The sequence below is a fragment of the Cnephaeus nilssonii genome, assembly GCF_951640355.1.
Source record: "Cnephaeus nilssonii genome assembly, chromosome: 6".
In the NCBI taxonomy this organism is placed as follows: Eukaryota; Metazoa; Chordata; class Mammalia; order Chiroptera; family Vespertilionidae; genus Cnephaeus; species Cnephaeus nilssonii.
Genome location: NC_137077.1, coordinates 66,394,453 through 66,410,419, shown reverse-complemented (window position 1 = coordinate 66,410,419; position 15,967 = coordinate 66,394,453). Strand labels below are relative to the sequence as shown.

At 35.8% G+C, this 15,967-nt stretch overlaps 1 protein-coding gene across 3 annotated transcripts in view; it reads left to right on the top strand.

Annotated features, from left to right (window-relative positions):
• The window catches only part of ZFC3H1 (zinc finger C3H1-type containing), a 64,250-nt gene that overhangs the window by 26,394 nt on the left and 21,889 nt on the right, over positions 1-15,967 (top strand). For all 3 annotated transcript variants that reach the window (XM_079773643.1, XM_079773642.1, XM_079773644.1), the window contains exons 6-18: positions 209-332; positions 2,171-2,268; positions 3,599-3,808; positions 4,015-4,179; positions 5,127-5,264; positions 6,145-6,266; positions 6,675-6,824; positions 11,529-11,703; positions 11,914-12,045; positions 12,394-12,933; positions 13,021-13,130; positions 13,914-14,045; positions 14,153-14,274. In XM_079773643.1, the coding sequence (XP_079629769.1) occupies positions 209-332; positions 2,171-2,268; positions 3,599-3,808; positions 4,015-4,179; positions 5,127-5,264; positions 6,145-6,266; positions 6,675-6,824; positions 11,529-11,703; positions 11,914-12,045; positions 12,394-12,933; positions 13,021-13,130; positions 13,914-14,045; positions 14,153-14,274 (2,218 nt within the window). The remainder of the gene's footprint in view (positions 1-208; positions 333-2,170; positions 2,269-3,598; positions 3,809-4,014; positions 4,180-5,126; positions 5,265-6,144; positions 6,267-6,674; positions 6,825-11,528; positions 11,704-11,913; positions 12,046-12,393; positions 12,934-13,020; positions 13,131-13,913; positions 14,046-14,152; positions 14,275-15,967) is intronic.

Sequence of the window (15,967 nt, the reverse complement as noted above, 5' to 3'; positions counted from 1 at the left end):
CCCTGATAGCTTCCATTTTTTATCTGACAGTTATCAACTACCTGTCATGTACAATGAATTTCCCAAATCAGATGTGATAGGAAGCTCTAACTGGAGCACCATGAGTTTTGATACTGTTTCCTAGAAAATAACTGTTAATTGTTTTATAATTTCTATTCTAATAATAGACTAAGGAAATGTTGTAAAATTAAATATCTTGTGTAATTAGTCTTCAGATCCCGACCTGAGACGATCCTTAGATAAGCAACCAACTGATAGTGGAGGAGGCATTTATCAGTATGATAACTATGAAGAAGTTGCTATGGATACAGATAGTGAAACCAGTTCTCCAGGTATGAGCTAAAACTCTTAATACATTTGCATATTCATAATTATTAAATAGAAAATGGTCCTGAAACTGCCCAAAACCTTGAAAGAAATGTAATGAACGTGAGATTTGTTAGTGGATTGTTCAACCATAGGTGTTATTGTAAATACTTTGAGAGCAAATTTCAAATGTGTAATATTAACCTTTATTTCCCATTGTTTCTTCTGGCTAGCATTTAAATAGACAGTGTTTAAACTTAACTATTTGGTCTAAAAAGTGAAGATTTTAAAAACAGATGAGAATACTGCTTTATGAAAAAAAAAAAAAACGTGAACAAACCTTTGATCTTAAGTATCTTTATGTCCAAGATATTTTGAATTTTAGTCAAAAGGATCTTACTTGCTTTTAGGCTTCCTTTTTCCTCCTTCCAGTGATGATACTTTGTAGGAATTAGGAGATGGACGGTGATACTAGTGGCATCTCAGGAAAGACTAGTTAGAACTGGTCAGGCTGTACCTCAATTAGATTACATATTCTAAGATGTGACTCTAACCTGGAGGGCTAGAGACTTGCTTTTGTTGATATTCAGGGGTGATGGGCTATAAGATAGCTATTATCACTAATTAAAACACATGAAACTGAAGTAGACAACTGAATGCATTTGGCATTTAGAACTGGAATACTTATTTAAATAAGACCATATGATCAGTATATTTCTTCCTGTTGTTATATTTGTGAGACCAAATCAAACTAGAATCCTACTTTTAGTGTGTCTAGACCAGAGACAAGGCAAAGTCTGATTTGGGTAATGTTTATTGTTTTTAGGCTCATGTTTGATAATCTTGCATGATATGTTTTGATTTTATAATTTAACTCTTCTTTGGTCAATCTTTCATTTTCTTATTTCTAGGTTCTTAGAGATGATTCATAGTAATTCCCATGTGTTGACAATATTATTAATACTCTGTATTCCTATAAAATAATAATATGATCTGTACTTTTTAAAGAACTTTGTAAAAAAGAATTATTATACAGAGGATGTATTTTCTACTCTGTCAGATTTTAACTTTTTCAAATTCATTATAGATATTTTTAAGAAGTAAAATGTTCTAAAGGCCAGTGTATATTCCAATGGGCCACAAGTCAACCCCATACAAATCATATGGGTAATGTCTATATTGACTTGTGAGACAACTGGGACAAAGAAGAAACATTAGTCTTTCTCTAAGGTTGTGTAATTATTGGGTAGCAAGAGTAATTTGAATCTGCAATATTTTATTGAGTCTTAAGAAACCATTTCCTTATTTTTATCTGCTATTAAGGAAGAAGAAATGCTAATAATTTAACTGGGATGCATCAGTATTTCAGAATTATTAAAATGTGAAAAATGTATAGTTTATTGATTAAATGCAGTAGGCAATTTATTTCTAGTCCCATTTGCTTTCTACACAACTTAGTCAATTTCTTCACTTTTTTTGATCAACATGAAGGGAAGAATGGAGTCACCACATCACTGTTTTCCTTTAGTTCGGGCACTTTGGCAATTTCGGGAATTTTTTGTTTTATTCCTTAAAAAGTATATTTGTAAAAAAAATATATGTTTTTAGCCCTTCCTGCTCTATTCCCTGTTATCATCATTAGGTGAAAATTAGAACAAAGTGAAAGGCTAACTTTTTGGTGATGTAAGAACAATTTTAAATAGGTGGAAGTGGTCTCTTGATGATTAAAGATTTTATTAGAGATTAAGAAAGTCTAATTTGTACTCTACCTAGATGCATTTGAATTTCTCCAAATGTACATAAATTTAATTTATTCATGTAGAGGTATTTCTGTTATTAAACTCTTAAAAAAATTTTTTTTCAGCTCCTTCACCAGTGCAACAGCCATTCTTTACTGAATGTACATTGGGTTATTTTTCTTCAGCACCATCTATTTCTTTGCCTCCACCACCTCAGGTTACTGTAAGTGAGAATTGATATTAGTTCTAAAAAAATTTTGTTGCTTTGTGTAATTTCTAATTTGTTTGAAAAACTGGCATGTAATTAATGAATGATTAGGTTTAAAGAGAGCTTTAAAAAAATCAGAATTGTTTACCAAAATTAATTGCTATGAAATCTATGGACTGAGCAGTTGATTATTCATTGGCAGGCTATACATTTGGTAGATTTTTTCAAAAGAAAAAAACAAAGAATGTGGAGAAATCACAAAGTCAAAGTTATTTCTAGACTGAGAGATCCTAGAGACCAAACTGAATCTTTGTCAGTAGGTTAGAGGGAATCTTGCCATTTCACAGTTCCTAGGTAGACATCTGGTGTCCTAGGAAGTATAAGGTGAGGGAAATATAGAGCACAGAGAGAGAAAATATTTTTCTTTTTTCTTGAACTGTTTTAAATGCCAAGAGTAATACTGAAAGGTATTTGAAGCAAAAATATATTTAAACTCGGGAATTTGGGAAAATTAGTTTTTTTTATAGATACTCTCTAACAGGCCATTTCACAAGGATTTAAGAGGATAGTGGAGAGTCTTCCTGGCACTTCTTTTCTCTCTCTCTCTCTCTCTCTCTCTCTCTCTCTCTCTCTCTCTCTCGTTAATCCTCACCAAAGGATATTTTTCCCATTGATATTATTGATTTTTAGAGAGTGGAAAGGAAGGGGCGGCGGGGAGAGAAAGAGAGAGAGAGAGAGAGAGAAAGACATCGATGGGATGAGAGACACATCGATTGGTTGCCTCCTGCACGAGCCCTGACCGGGGCTGGGGATTGAACCTGCAACCCAGGTTGTGCCCTTCACCAGGAATAGAACCCGAGACCCTTAGGTCTGCAAGCAGATGCTCTAACCATTGAGCACTGGCCAGTGCCTGGCACTTATTTCTTAAGATACTCTGTACTATGTATTTTCCAGAATTCCTGGTTCCTAATTTTTTATTTTTATTTAAATATCATGGTTTTTCAGTATCTCTACTTGCTTTCAGGTAGTCATCTAGAGAGATAGACCTTATACAATTTTTATTCTTTAGATTGCTAAATAAAGATAATAGGAATGGAAAAGTTTGTATAATTATCTTTAAGTTCAAATATTGATTTTATTTTTATTGCAAAAATTACACATTTCATGGCTGAATATTGAATTCTTGGATAGTTTTTGAGATTTACAAATACTTACACTTATAGCTAAAATAATAATCTAAAGCTTACCTTTTTCTAATTTAGTGATGCTTCACAGATAAACATTTGGAATTGGTAAAATTTGTATGGTGATTATTATTTCTTCTTTTTTTTAAAAAAATAACTAGTCTTTGCCACTTTTGAGCCAGCCTTATGTGGAAGGATTGTGTGTTTCTCTTGAACCTCTACCTCCTGTACCACCTTTACCACCTCTTCCACCTGAAGATCCAGAACAGCCGCCAAAACCACCCTTTGCAGATGAGGAAGAGGAGGAAGAAATGCTGCTTCGAGAAGAACTACTTAAATCTCTAGCAAATAAAAGAGCTTTTAAGCCAGAGGTAATTTAGATACCTGAACCGCTAGGTGGTGCTCATGAGCTTAAGTTTTTGGAAGCCCTACCCTTCTCTTGTTATTTGGAATTCATTGGGCTTTTATAAAGTAGGGATAAGTGTGGCACTAATTTGCTCAAGATTTTTAAAGACAACAGAAATTTCTTCTTTCTTTTTTTTTTTTAGTGTTTCATATCTGTCTCTTTCCAATTTAGGAAACATCCAGTAATAGTGACCCACCTTCACCTCCAGCTCTGAACAATTCACAGCCTGTGCCAAGAAGCAATCTGTCAATAGTCAGTATTAATACAGTATCTCAGCCTAGGATACAGAACCCAAAGTTTCACAGAGGACCTCGTCTTCCACGAACTGTGATCTCGGTAAAAAAACCAAACAAAATATTTAATCCTACTATTATTCAGACAGCCTGTGAGAAATTGTATGCAGTTTCACTGTCTTGTTCCCTCCTCCTCGTTTATTTATATACACACATGAAGTCAAATGTAAATACAAATTTATTTTTTATGTATTAATAATGAAATGGGTTCATCATCTTCACTTGAAAAATGGTGGAGTTTATGATAATGTTATGGGGAAGCATTATTTTCATCAGAGTGGTATGCTTGCCTCAGTTTTTTTCCTATATACATTGGTCCATTCAGGATTTCTGTCTATTCTACAGTTAATTTTTAGCAAATTGTAATTTTTATTTTTCCTGTCTTGGTTTATACTTTGTTCATATTTTTCCAATTAATGACTGTACTGTAATGTAAGAATTTATGATGTTTATTAAGGAGATGGAAATGACAATTTTTTCTGCCTTGTTTTCTAATGGCTTTTAAGTAAAATAAATGGGGCAAAGCCAAACTGCAATCTTGCCTCTGTTAGGTAAACCAACGTTAGTCTCTTACCCTCTATATTATAAACTGCAAAAGCCAAAATGTTTTAAAAATAATTATTTATAATTATTAATTTTTATCTTGGTTGTAAGAGTTAATTTAAAGATGGCATTATGGTTCTTTATAGAAACTGGAGAAAATAAAACTTAATGAAGAAGGTGATCATAGTAGTGTTTTTAAAGACTGAGAATATAGAATATTGTATGTTTTTGGCAGGTAACCAGTATTGCTAGAGTGGGACAAAGTCAGTTTTGCAGTGTAACTAGAAGGAACCATAGACTGTCTACTTGGAGCCCATTATTTTTATGGATCGAAATTTGAAGAGGTTAAGTGACTTGTTCAAGGCCATGCAGCTAATTGTGGGTAGAGCCACGAACAGGATAGAGATACTTTTGTCATCAAGGGTAGCAAATATATTGTCTTTGCAGCTTCCAAAGCATAAATCAGTGGTTGTAACACTGAATGATTCAGATGACAGTGAATCTGATGGAGAGGCTTCCAAATCAACAAATAGTGTTTTTGGTGGATTGGAGTCCATGATCAAAGAAGCAAGACGAACTGCTGAGGTGAGTGCAATAATGAAAGATAAAAAGAAAGATCATTTATTGACAGTCATTAAAGTTTATTCTACTCTCCCTCCCCCAAAAATTAGACCTCCTAGAGGCATTGGTTTTTAATATATTAACTTGTGGATATATTTTATTTGTTAGGACTTTATATAATACTAGAGGCCCAAGGCACGAAATTCGTGCAAGGGGTTTGGCCCTGCAGCTCTGGCTTTGTCTGGAAGGTCGTTCGGCTGTCTGGTCTGATTAGCATATTATGCCTCTATTATTATAGATAATGAAGCATGTATACATTTAGATAGATTTAGCTATTTATCCCCTTTATTTTTATTTCTGCTTGTCCTGTTTTCAGAATAGTGGATAATTGTCTTCTGTATAAGGAAATTTACTGTTTTGAAATTGTGTTACATTACCAGAAAACAGTTTTTATTGAAGTGTATAATCTAAGTGCAACTTTTATCCCTATTCTTACTGCAGCAGTTATTTAGATATGATATAGTTCAATTATTTTCAAACTGTAGGTCTTGATTACTTAGTATATTATGTAATTAGTTTGGTGGTTAACAACCAGCTAGGGGAGGGCTAAGTGAGTAAAGAGGGCCAAATATATATGATAACAGAGGGGAACTAGACTTTGGGTGATGAGCACCAAATAGAGCATGCAGATGTTGAATTTTAATGTTGTATATCTGGAAATTGTATGTTATTCACCAATGTTACCTCAATAAATTTAATTTAAAAAAGGAATATAAAATAGTGAAGTCAATTATTTCTTAATGTATAAATATAAAATGCACACTAGGTTGCAATGTAAAATATATATATCTTAGTATGAGATACGTGAAGATTGTTGATCTGGTTGATTTCAAATGTTTTCTAGCAAGCTTCAAAACCGAAGGTACCTCCAAAATCTGAAAAAGAAAATGATCCCTTGCGAACACCTGAATCTTTGCCTGAAGAAAAGAAGATTGAATATCGATTGTTAAAGGAAGAGATTGCCAAGTAAGTGGCATTTTATGTAATTAGCTTTAAAGATATGTGCTGTTTTGCTAACTAAGTCTGCATACAGTTTATTGGCATTGGGAAATGAATAGTGCGTGGTTTTATTCAAGATGTAGAGTTAATACTTTTACAACTCACACAGGAGGGGGAGCCAGATGATCATCTGTAGACTTGACTACAGTGATGCACTGAGATCAAAATAGCTTAGAGAAAAAGAGAAAAGCTAATATAAAGGAGAGCTACACTCTCCGCTTTGAAAACCATCTTGAGTCATGCATATTGGTCATCATTGTTATTAGTCAATATGACTAATACTTTTTAGTTTATATTATGAAATAGAATACATCTCTAAAGAAAAATAATTTCCATTTATTCTTTGGTATAATTCACCTGTCTTTATTATTTTAGTCGGGAAAAACAGCGTTTGATTAAATCAGATCAGATGAAGACAAGTTCATCATCTCCAGCAAACTCTGATGTGGAAATTGATGGAATTGGCAGAATAGCAATGGTTACTAAGCAGGTTTCAGATGCAGAAGCAAAACTTAAAAAACATAGGTGAGCCTCATTATCTGATTAAATATCGCATGTATCTAATTCTCATATGTTAGAGGGATATCTTTTTGTGGTGTATGTTAATACTAAGTACACTATATGATTACAAATTCTTTTTTTTAAATACATATTTTTTTATTGACTTCAGAAAGGGAGAGGGAGAGAGAGAGATAGAAACATCAGTGATGAGAGAGAATCATTGATTGGCTGCCTCCTGCACACCCCCTACTGGGGATCGAGCCCACAACCCAGGCATGTGCCCTTGACTGGAATTGAACCCAGGACCCTTCAGTTTGCAGGCTGACGCTCTATCCACTGAGCCAAACCAACTAGGGCTACAAATTCTTTTATACTTGGTAGAATTTTATAAGGTTATCATTTTGGTGAATTATACATTTAACTAAAGCAATATTATTAATATTTAAATAAAAATACCAAGACTTCAAAGGAGTTTGTCCTTTCAGATTTATACGTGGTTTATTTGGAATTTTCTTTAAAACTTCTGGCATGATTTTTGAAATACCTTCTTTAGAGGCATATTTTTATTGTTAAAGATGGACTTGATTGTTGGAAATAGTCATTATCTAGTTTGTTCAATAAGACACATGGTCAAATCTTGTGTTATTATAAACTGTGAATATAAAGTTAAGGATCATAAACCTCTTGCATGTTTTGTGAGGTTACTGTATCATTCAAGTGGTGTTTCAGAATTTTGAGAATATGTGTAAAACCTCACAAGTTGAATATGTTGAATGATAGAATTATTTGAATACATTGCCATATTTTGGGATTATTTATTTTATGTGGGTATAATTGACAGGTAACAGTTTCAAGTATTCAACGTACGTAATGATTTGATATTTGTATGTATTGTGAAATGATCACCACAGTAAGTCTAGTTAACATTCATCACCATATGTAGTTACAAAATTTTTGGCTTGTGATGAGGGCCAATAGCATATACTTGATAAAAATAATTACATCACTTTATGGATAGACATTTTTTTCCACTCCAAACACCCTGTTATCATTAACTGATGGAGAACAAAATGGTTTTAGATAACATCAACATTTCTGAGCTTTGTTCTGCTACTCAGTCCCCTTTTAGATTTAAAAATGCACGTTTAAAAATATAAGGTTCTGTGCAAAGATGGTGAGACTTTCTCTGTCCTGTTTTTATAATTTGCTAACCAGTTCTTAAAACTTAAATCTTGTTATTTTTTATTTTCATTTTTCTGAATCTTTATTGTTGAGAGAATTACAGATGTTCCCCTCTTTGTTCCCCCAACCACCTGGTTCCTGTCATGCCCCTGGTCTTAACCACCCTATTGTCTGTGTCCATGGGTAATGCATATGTGCATATAAGTTATTTGGTTAATCTCTTTCTGCCCACCTCCCAGTCTGTTCTATATTTCCATGCCTCTGGTTCTATTTTACTCATCAGTTTATTTTGTTCATTAGATTTCTTGTTTGTTTATTTTTACTTTTAGATTCAATTGTTGATAGGTGTGTATTTATTGCAATTTTATTGCTCTTTTTTTTTCTTTTTCTTCTTAAAGAAGACCCCTCAACATTTCATGTGATACTAGTGTGTTGGTGGTGAACTCCTTTAGCTTTTTTTTTTTTTTTGTCTGTGAAGCTCTTTATCTGACCTTCAATTCTAAATGATAGCTTTGCTGGGTAGAGTAATCTTGGTTATAGGTCCTTGCTTTTAATAACTTTGAATATTTCTTGCCACTCCCTTCTGGCCTGCAAAGTTTCTGTTGAGAAATCAGCTGACAGTTGTATGAGCACTCCCTTGTATGTAACTGTTTTTCTCTTGCTGCTTTTAAGATTCTCTCTTTGTCTTTATCCTTTGGCATTTTAATTATGATGTGACTTGGTGTGGACCTCTTTGGGTTCCTCTTGTTTGGGACTCTGTGCTTCCTGGATTTGTAAGTCTATTTCTTTTGCCAGATAGGGGGACTTTTCTGTCATTATTTCTTCAAATAGGTTTTTAATTTCTTGCTCCCTCTCTTCTTCCAGCACTCCATAATACAAATGTTGGTACACTGAAGTTGTCCCAGAGGCTCCTTATACTATCTTCATGTTTTGGGATTCTTTTTTCCTTTTGCTCTTCTGATTGGGTGTTTTTTGCTTCCTTATAGTCCAAATCTCTGATTTGATTCTCAGCATCCTTTATGCTACTGTTGATTCCCTGTAAATTATTCTTCGTTTCAGTTAGTATATCCTTCATTTCTGACTGGTCCTTTTTTATGCCTTTGATATCCTCATTAAGATCTCTGAAATTCTCACTAAGTCCCTTGAAACTCTCATTCAGCTCTTTAATCATCCTTATGACCATTGTTTTGAACTCTAAATCTAGTAGTTTGCTTCCTTCCATTTAATTTAGTTCTTTTTCTGGAGATTTCTTCTATTCTTTCTTTTGTGACATGTTTCTTTTTCTGCGCATTTTGGCTGCTTTCCTGTTTGTTTCTATATGTTAGGTAGAGCTGCTATGTCTCCTGGAATTGGTAGAGTGGCCTTGTGTTGTAGGTGTCCTGTCAGGCCCAGTGGCTCAGCCTCCTCAGTCACCTGAGCTGGGCACTCTAGTTGCGCCCCTGTGTGGACTTTGTGCACTGTCCTGTTGCAGTTGAGCCTTGATTGCTGTTGGCATCACAGGGAGAAATTGACCCCAAGGCCAACTGGCCGTGAGGACCAGCTGTGATTACAGCAGAACTCCTGTGCAGGAGACACCCCTATGGAGCAGGAATTGCTTCAGTGGGGCTTTGGTGCTCATTGAGTCTGCCCCTTGAGTGTGTCACTTGTGGATGAGGTAGAGTTGTAATCTGGTGTGATCTGAAGCTGTCCTCTGGGTGCACTGGCTCTGGGGCCTCCCAGCAAGAGCTATTGCGTGATCTGCAGATGGCTGCTATTTGTATTGGGCTTGGAGGTGCCTAGGAGAGGCCAAGCTATGAACCTTGGCAAGCTGCTGCTAGTGCTGGGCCTGGAGCCACTTACAGAGAGAGATGGGGTACACTGAGTTCAGATGCTACTTGTGTTAGAGAGTTTAGGAAAGTTTGAAGTCTATTCATATGAAAAAGCCACTGCAAACTGCTTGGGTGGGGCTGTAAATTGGGTGGGGCGGGGTCTCAGGGAATCACCAGGGCGGAGCAAACAGCAATGGCTGACTGACTGTCAGCCCCACCCCGAAGAGGTTCCCGGGTCTCTGTGTCTTGCAGCACTGTGGGAGAACAATGATCGCTGCAAGCACCTCTGAGAGAATGCTTCCCTTGTGTTCCGGCCTGATGCCAGACAGTCCAGTTTCTCCCCATATGAGTCTGGGTCCCCAGAGTCTCGCCCGGAACTGGAGTTCACAGCAGTCGGTTGCTTGTATCTTCCTCCTGATTGAAAACGACAGCAGCGTACCCAGTGGCTGGCCTGTTTCCGCACGCGCCTCCATACCTCCGCACCTCTGCACCTCCTCCCAGTCTCAGTTTACTTTTCTCTTTCCTTCTAGTTGTATAACTTCCACTCAGCCAGCCTTCCCGTGGTTCTGGATGATATCTGTTTTGTCTTTTAGTTGTAGGTTTGATGTGGTTGTGCGAGGCAGCAAGTTCAGGTGTTTACCTATGCCACCATCTTGGTTCCTCCTCTTTATTTTTTTAATCAGAAAAAAGAATGTAATTTGGAGTGTTTTTACAAGGTAACATATATGTCAAGGAAATAGTGACTATGTAAGTTTTTATATTAAGTATATAATAGTATGTTCTGTTTATTTTATACATTACTAAGAAAGACAACATGCTGATAGCTGAACTATGATATGCCATAATGTTGAGACACATCCTGATTTTAGAAATCTGAAATGTTCTTTATAGATGAAATAATCGTAATGACCGTAATTCTATAAAATTATCCATGAGAAATTGTATTGTGTTTGTTTTAAAAGTATGAGATTAAGCTAAATTTATTTAGATTTTATTTCTTTAATAACTTTCTTAACAAATGAAAAGGTTTTAAAAAATTCTTTGTCTTTCTACTCACTATCCTTTCTATCACATTTCTGTCTTTATGATTCATTCTTGATGACAGTCATTTGTTGTGACTGTTGAAATATGGTGTCTTCTGGGAAGAATGCCTCATTTTTTAACCATAATATTTAGTAGTTGAAAAGATGAAAGTTTATACCCATAAATTTATCTTTTGTCCTGTTTTCTTAATTCCAAACTTTTATCCATATATTGTTTAAAAATTATACTTCCTTTTCCCCTTCATGCTTGCTTTAGATAAAATGAATTAGAGATTTGTAAGTTAAACGTGCTAGATTATATTTATTAGATGTTTGTTTGTTTATTAGCCTTATATATGAAGTTTAACAGAACATTCTGCCTAAGTCCTCATTTTTCAGAAGTTATATGGGGTCAGATTCAGCCAACATTAAACATTTACTATTAACTTTTCAACTATAATTCACATTAACTTAGATTTAAATGATTTTTTAAAAATGATCAGACCTATAGTTACTTTTATAAAATGTAACTGCCTATTTAAATACCTGTGTGATTGATGAGTATAAAAATATTATATTAATCTTTTAAAACTCTAACCTGTATATCATAAATATATATTTAAAAATGAGCTACTGCTTTGTAATTTTTATTCTGATGGTGTTTAGTCCACTAGTTTAGAAAAATACTAATGAGGATTTTGTTACTTTTAAATTAGGATTCTCTTGATGAAAGATGAGTCTGTTTTAAAGCATCTAGTACAGCAAGAAGCTAAGAAGAAAGAATCTGTTCGAAATGCTGAAACAAAGATTGCCAAACTTACAGAACAGCTTCAAGCAACAGAGAAATTTCTCAATGTCAACAGAATGTTTTTGAAGAAGCTTCAGGAACAAGTAATGTTCTTTTTTTAAATTAAAATATTGTAGTCTCATGTTTACTACCCATTTTTTATGGGCCAAATTTTTAATTAAATAATGTTCTCCCTTGAGACATAATATTGGAATATTTATATTTTTCTGTTGAATACCCTGCTGTGTTAAAAAGAAGTTATTTTCTCTTCTAAGGTTTACATTTACATTTTTAGAATTATCCTTTATTTTCAGATTCACAAAGTGCAACAACGTGTTACAGTTAAAAAAGCTTTGACTCTAAAGTATGGAGAAGAGTTTGCTCGGGCAAAGGCAGTGGCTAGTAAAGAAATAGGAAAACGAAAACTGGAACAAGATCGCTTTGGAGTAAGTTGTTTGTAGAAATATTTTGTTTTTGGAAAGCAGAAAGTTTTTATGATAGTTTTGAGGGCAAGAGATAAATAAAATAATTCATTCCTGCATATTCAAATAGAATAAGATTAAAGCTTTGTTTTCAAACGACATCCATGTTTTTGGAACCTTGTTTATTTATTTTGTCTTTACTTTGTTCTTTTGTTATATAGATTAACTAGCAAAACTGTTGGAGACTTGTAAAACTGTTTTATGCTCGTTATCTAGTTTTATAATGTTGGCATTGTATTGTGGGTATAGCACAGTTACCATAAATTGTTTATAAAATCATAGCGATATAAAATATATCATTTTTCCCCCCAGCCAAACAAAATGATGAGACTGGACAGTTCTCCAGTATCCAGTCCAAGAAAGCATTCAGCAGAACTAATTGCTATGGAAAAAAGACGATTACAAAAGCTAGAATATGAATATGCTCTGAAAATTCAAAAACTAAAAGAAGCTCGGGCCCTTAAAGCAAAGGAACAACAAAATATCGCTCCAGTTGTGGAAGAGGAACCTGAATTTTCTTTACCTCAACCCTCACTTCACGATCTGACTCAAGATAAATTGAGTTTGGACACTGAGGAAAATGATGTTGATGATGAGATTTTGTCTGGGTCAAACAGGGAACGAAGAAGATCTTTCTTAGAATCCAATTCTTTTACTAAACCTAACCTTAAGCACACTGATACACCTAACAAAGAATGCGTAAACAAAGCTAAGAACATGGTGGAAAAACCAGAACTTTTTCTAGGGCTAAAAATTGGTGAATTGCAAAAATTATATTCAAAAGCTGACAGCTTAAAACAACTGATTTTAAAAACCACAACAGGCATTACAGGAAAGGTTTTGTGTGGTCAGGTAACAGAACATTTCATATTCTGTAAAAAAAATATAGAATTCATCCTAGCCTTATTTGCCTTATGAAATTATTGTTTTCTTTTGCAGGAGATTTCTGTGGATGTAGATTTTATGACAGCACAGAATAAAACAACAGAAGTGAAGCCTTGTCCTTTTAGTCCCTACCACAGCCCTCTTCTGGTTTTTAAGTCCTACAGGTATAAAAGAAAGATTAGTGAACTTCAGTTTCAGGATTACTCCTGTTTTTTATATCAACTTCGAATATTCGATGATAATGAAAAAAGAAATTGAATCATGGTCCCTGAAAAATGAATTTGCTCTTTTAGGGAAAGTAAAAATTAAGTGTTTTGTCATATACAAACCATATCAGGAAGTAAGGGTTAGCTCACACTTGGGTTTATTAACTGTTATCAGATTCTAATTTCTTGCTACTGTTGGAATTGTGAATTCTCGATTATTGCCTGATAGAAATTTTAGGGGAAAAAGATAATGAGTCCTACAAGAATTTTTAATTTTACTGTTACCATGTGTAAGGAATGCATTGGCCAACTCTCATAAAGGTGATTTAGGTATTCTCAGATGATTAATTTTGTGGGCGGTTGTATTTGTCTTAAAAACTTCTACAAGTTGTGAGCCTGTTAAATGGGTATGATTCAATTGTAAACTTGTAAAGCACCTACTTGGTAGTATAGACTTTTTCCCTAGTTTTTTGTTGGCTGGTGATGTGTGTAAGAAATACCAGCATTATGTAGTATTTTATTATGTGATGTGAAAACACTACTTAAAATACAGAGTTTTTTGTTTTCTATTTGAGGTCTTTTATGTTCTGGGTATAAAAGTAGTTTTCCCTATCACTTTATTTTCTGGGGCTGGGGGGTTGCTATTAAGTAATTAAGTATAGAAATTTTAGTTGGGAAGGAAAAATGAAAAATTTTCTAGGTTATGTTTATGAAGCATAATATGTCCATCTCTCTTCTTAGATTTAGTCCATACTATCGAACTAAGGAGAAACTTCCCCTAAGCTCAGTATCATACAGTAATATGATTGAACCGGATCAGTGTTTCTGCCGTTTTGATTTAACGGGAACCTGTAATGATGACGATTGTCAGTGGTGAGTAGTTTTAATATGTGAACATTTTATAATCTAAAAGACAATTGTGGTTATTTGGGCTTTGATATGTACATGATTATCTTTTCTGTGTTGTCATTTTATTTTAGGCAGCATACACAAGACTATACGCTTAGCCGAAAACAGCTATTCCAGGACATTCTGTCATATAATCTGTCTTTGATTGGTTGTTCAGAGACAAGCACTGATGAAGAAATTGCTGCTGCCGCAGGTTATTAAAGACCTCTTCTTGTTCCCCAAGTGAAAATTTGAATTTAGGCAATTTAAAAATGTAATATTCAGTTTTTTTTGACATCTTTTAATTGCTGTCATAATTCAGTATATTGACCTATGACACTTTATCTAGTTCTTCTCTGTCCAATACAGTAGTCACTAGCCACATGTTGCTATTAAAATCTAAATTGAAATGCACTCTATCAAATCATACTAGCCACATTTCAGTGCCCAATAGCCACTATTGAGTTCAATAGCTCAGTGGTGGTCAGTGCTTACCAGTAGGACAGTGCAAGATATAAGACCTTTCTATCATTGCAGAAAGTCATTTGGATAGAACTCATCTAAACAGTTTAGTTTATTTGGAAGAATATATAAACATTTATATAGAAATTTTAGTAATGATCCTCTCTAATAAAATGGTGATATGCAAATTAACCATCACTCCGCTACATAAGCCACGTCCACCAGCCAATCAGGGCGAATATGCAAATTAACCCCAATCCAAGATGGCTACAGCCACAGAGAGCAAGGTTTCCCAGGTAATAGAGGAAGCCAAGCTTTCCATAGCCGTTGCAGGCCTAAGCCTCCACTCAAGCTACAAAGTTTCAATTATAGAAGGTAAATAAATTCAAACAAATGGCGGCAGAATGGAGCTTGAGAGAGCAGGCCAGGGTTGCCGGTGGCAACAGGGGAAGCAAAGCTTTCCGCACACCCTGGCAGGGCTCACCCGCTTAAGGCTACAAAGTTTCAATTGTAGAAGGTGAATTAACTGCCACAGAAATGGCTGCCGGAGCCCCAGGGTTGGCTCCGCTCCAGGCTACAAAGTTTCAATTGTAGAAGGAAAATAAATTCCAGATACCAGGGCCTCTGCTTGGGTTGCCAGGGGGCGTGGCCGGCCTGCAAACCACCATAGGCCCCTCGCTCAGGCCGCCCCACGCCCCAAGGGAACCCCACCCTGATCCGGGATGCCCTTCAGGGCAAATCAGCTGGCCCCCACCCCTGTACCAGGCCTCTATCCTATCTAATAAAAGAGTAATATGCAGATTGATCATCACTGCAACACACAATATAGCTGCCCCCATGTGGTCAAAGATCCTGCCCCCATGTGGACACAAGATGGCCACCACAAGATGGCCAGCAGGAGAGGGCAGTTGGGAGGCACCCGGCCTGCAAGGGAGGGCAGTTGTGAGGGACCAGGCTTGCAAGGGAGGGCAGTTGGAGGCGATCAACCCTGCAGGAGAGGGCAGTTAGGGGTGACCAGGCTGGCAGAGGAGGGAAGTTGGGGGCAAACAAGCTGGCAGGGGAGCAGTTAAGCATCAACCAGGCTGGCAGCAGAGTGGTTAGGGGGTGATCAGGCTGGCAGGCAGAAGCGGTTAGGGGCAATCAGGAAGGCAGGCAGGCAAGCAGTTGGGAGCCAGTAGTCCTGGATTGTGAGAGGGATGTTCGACTGCCCGTTTAGGCCCGATCCCTGGGATCGGGCCTAAACGGGCAGTCGAACATCCCTCCAGGAGTTCCATATTGGAGAGGGTACAGGCTGGGCTGAGGGACAACCCCCCGCCGTGCACGAATTTTGTGCACCGGGCTTCTAGTTTTAAAATAAAGCTCTATTTTTATTATTTTTCAAAAATAAAGGGGAGTTGGAAGTTAAGAAATATGTTTTTAGTTTCAGATTCTACAATGAGATAAAA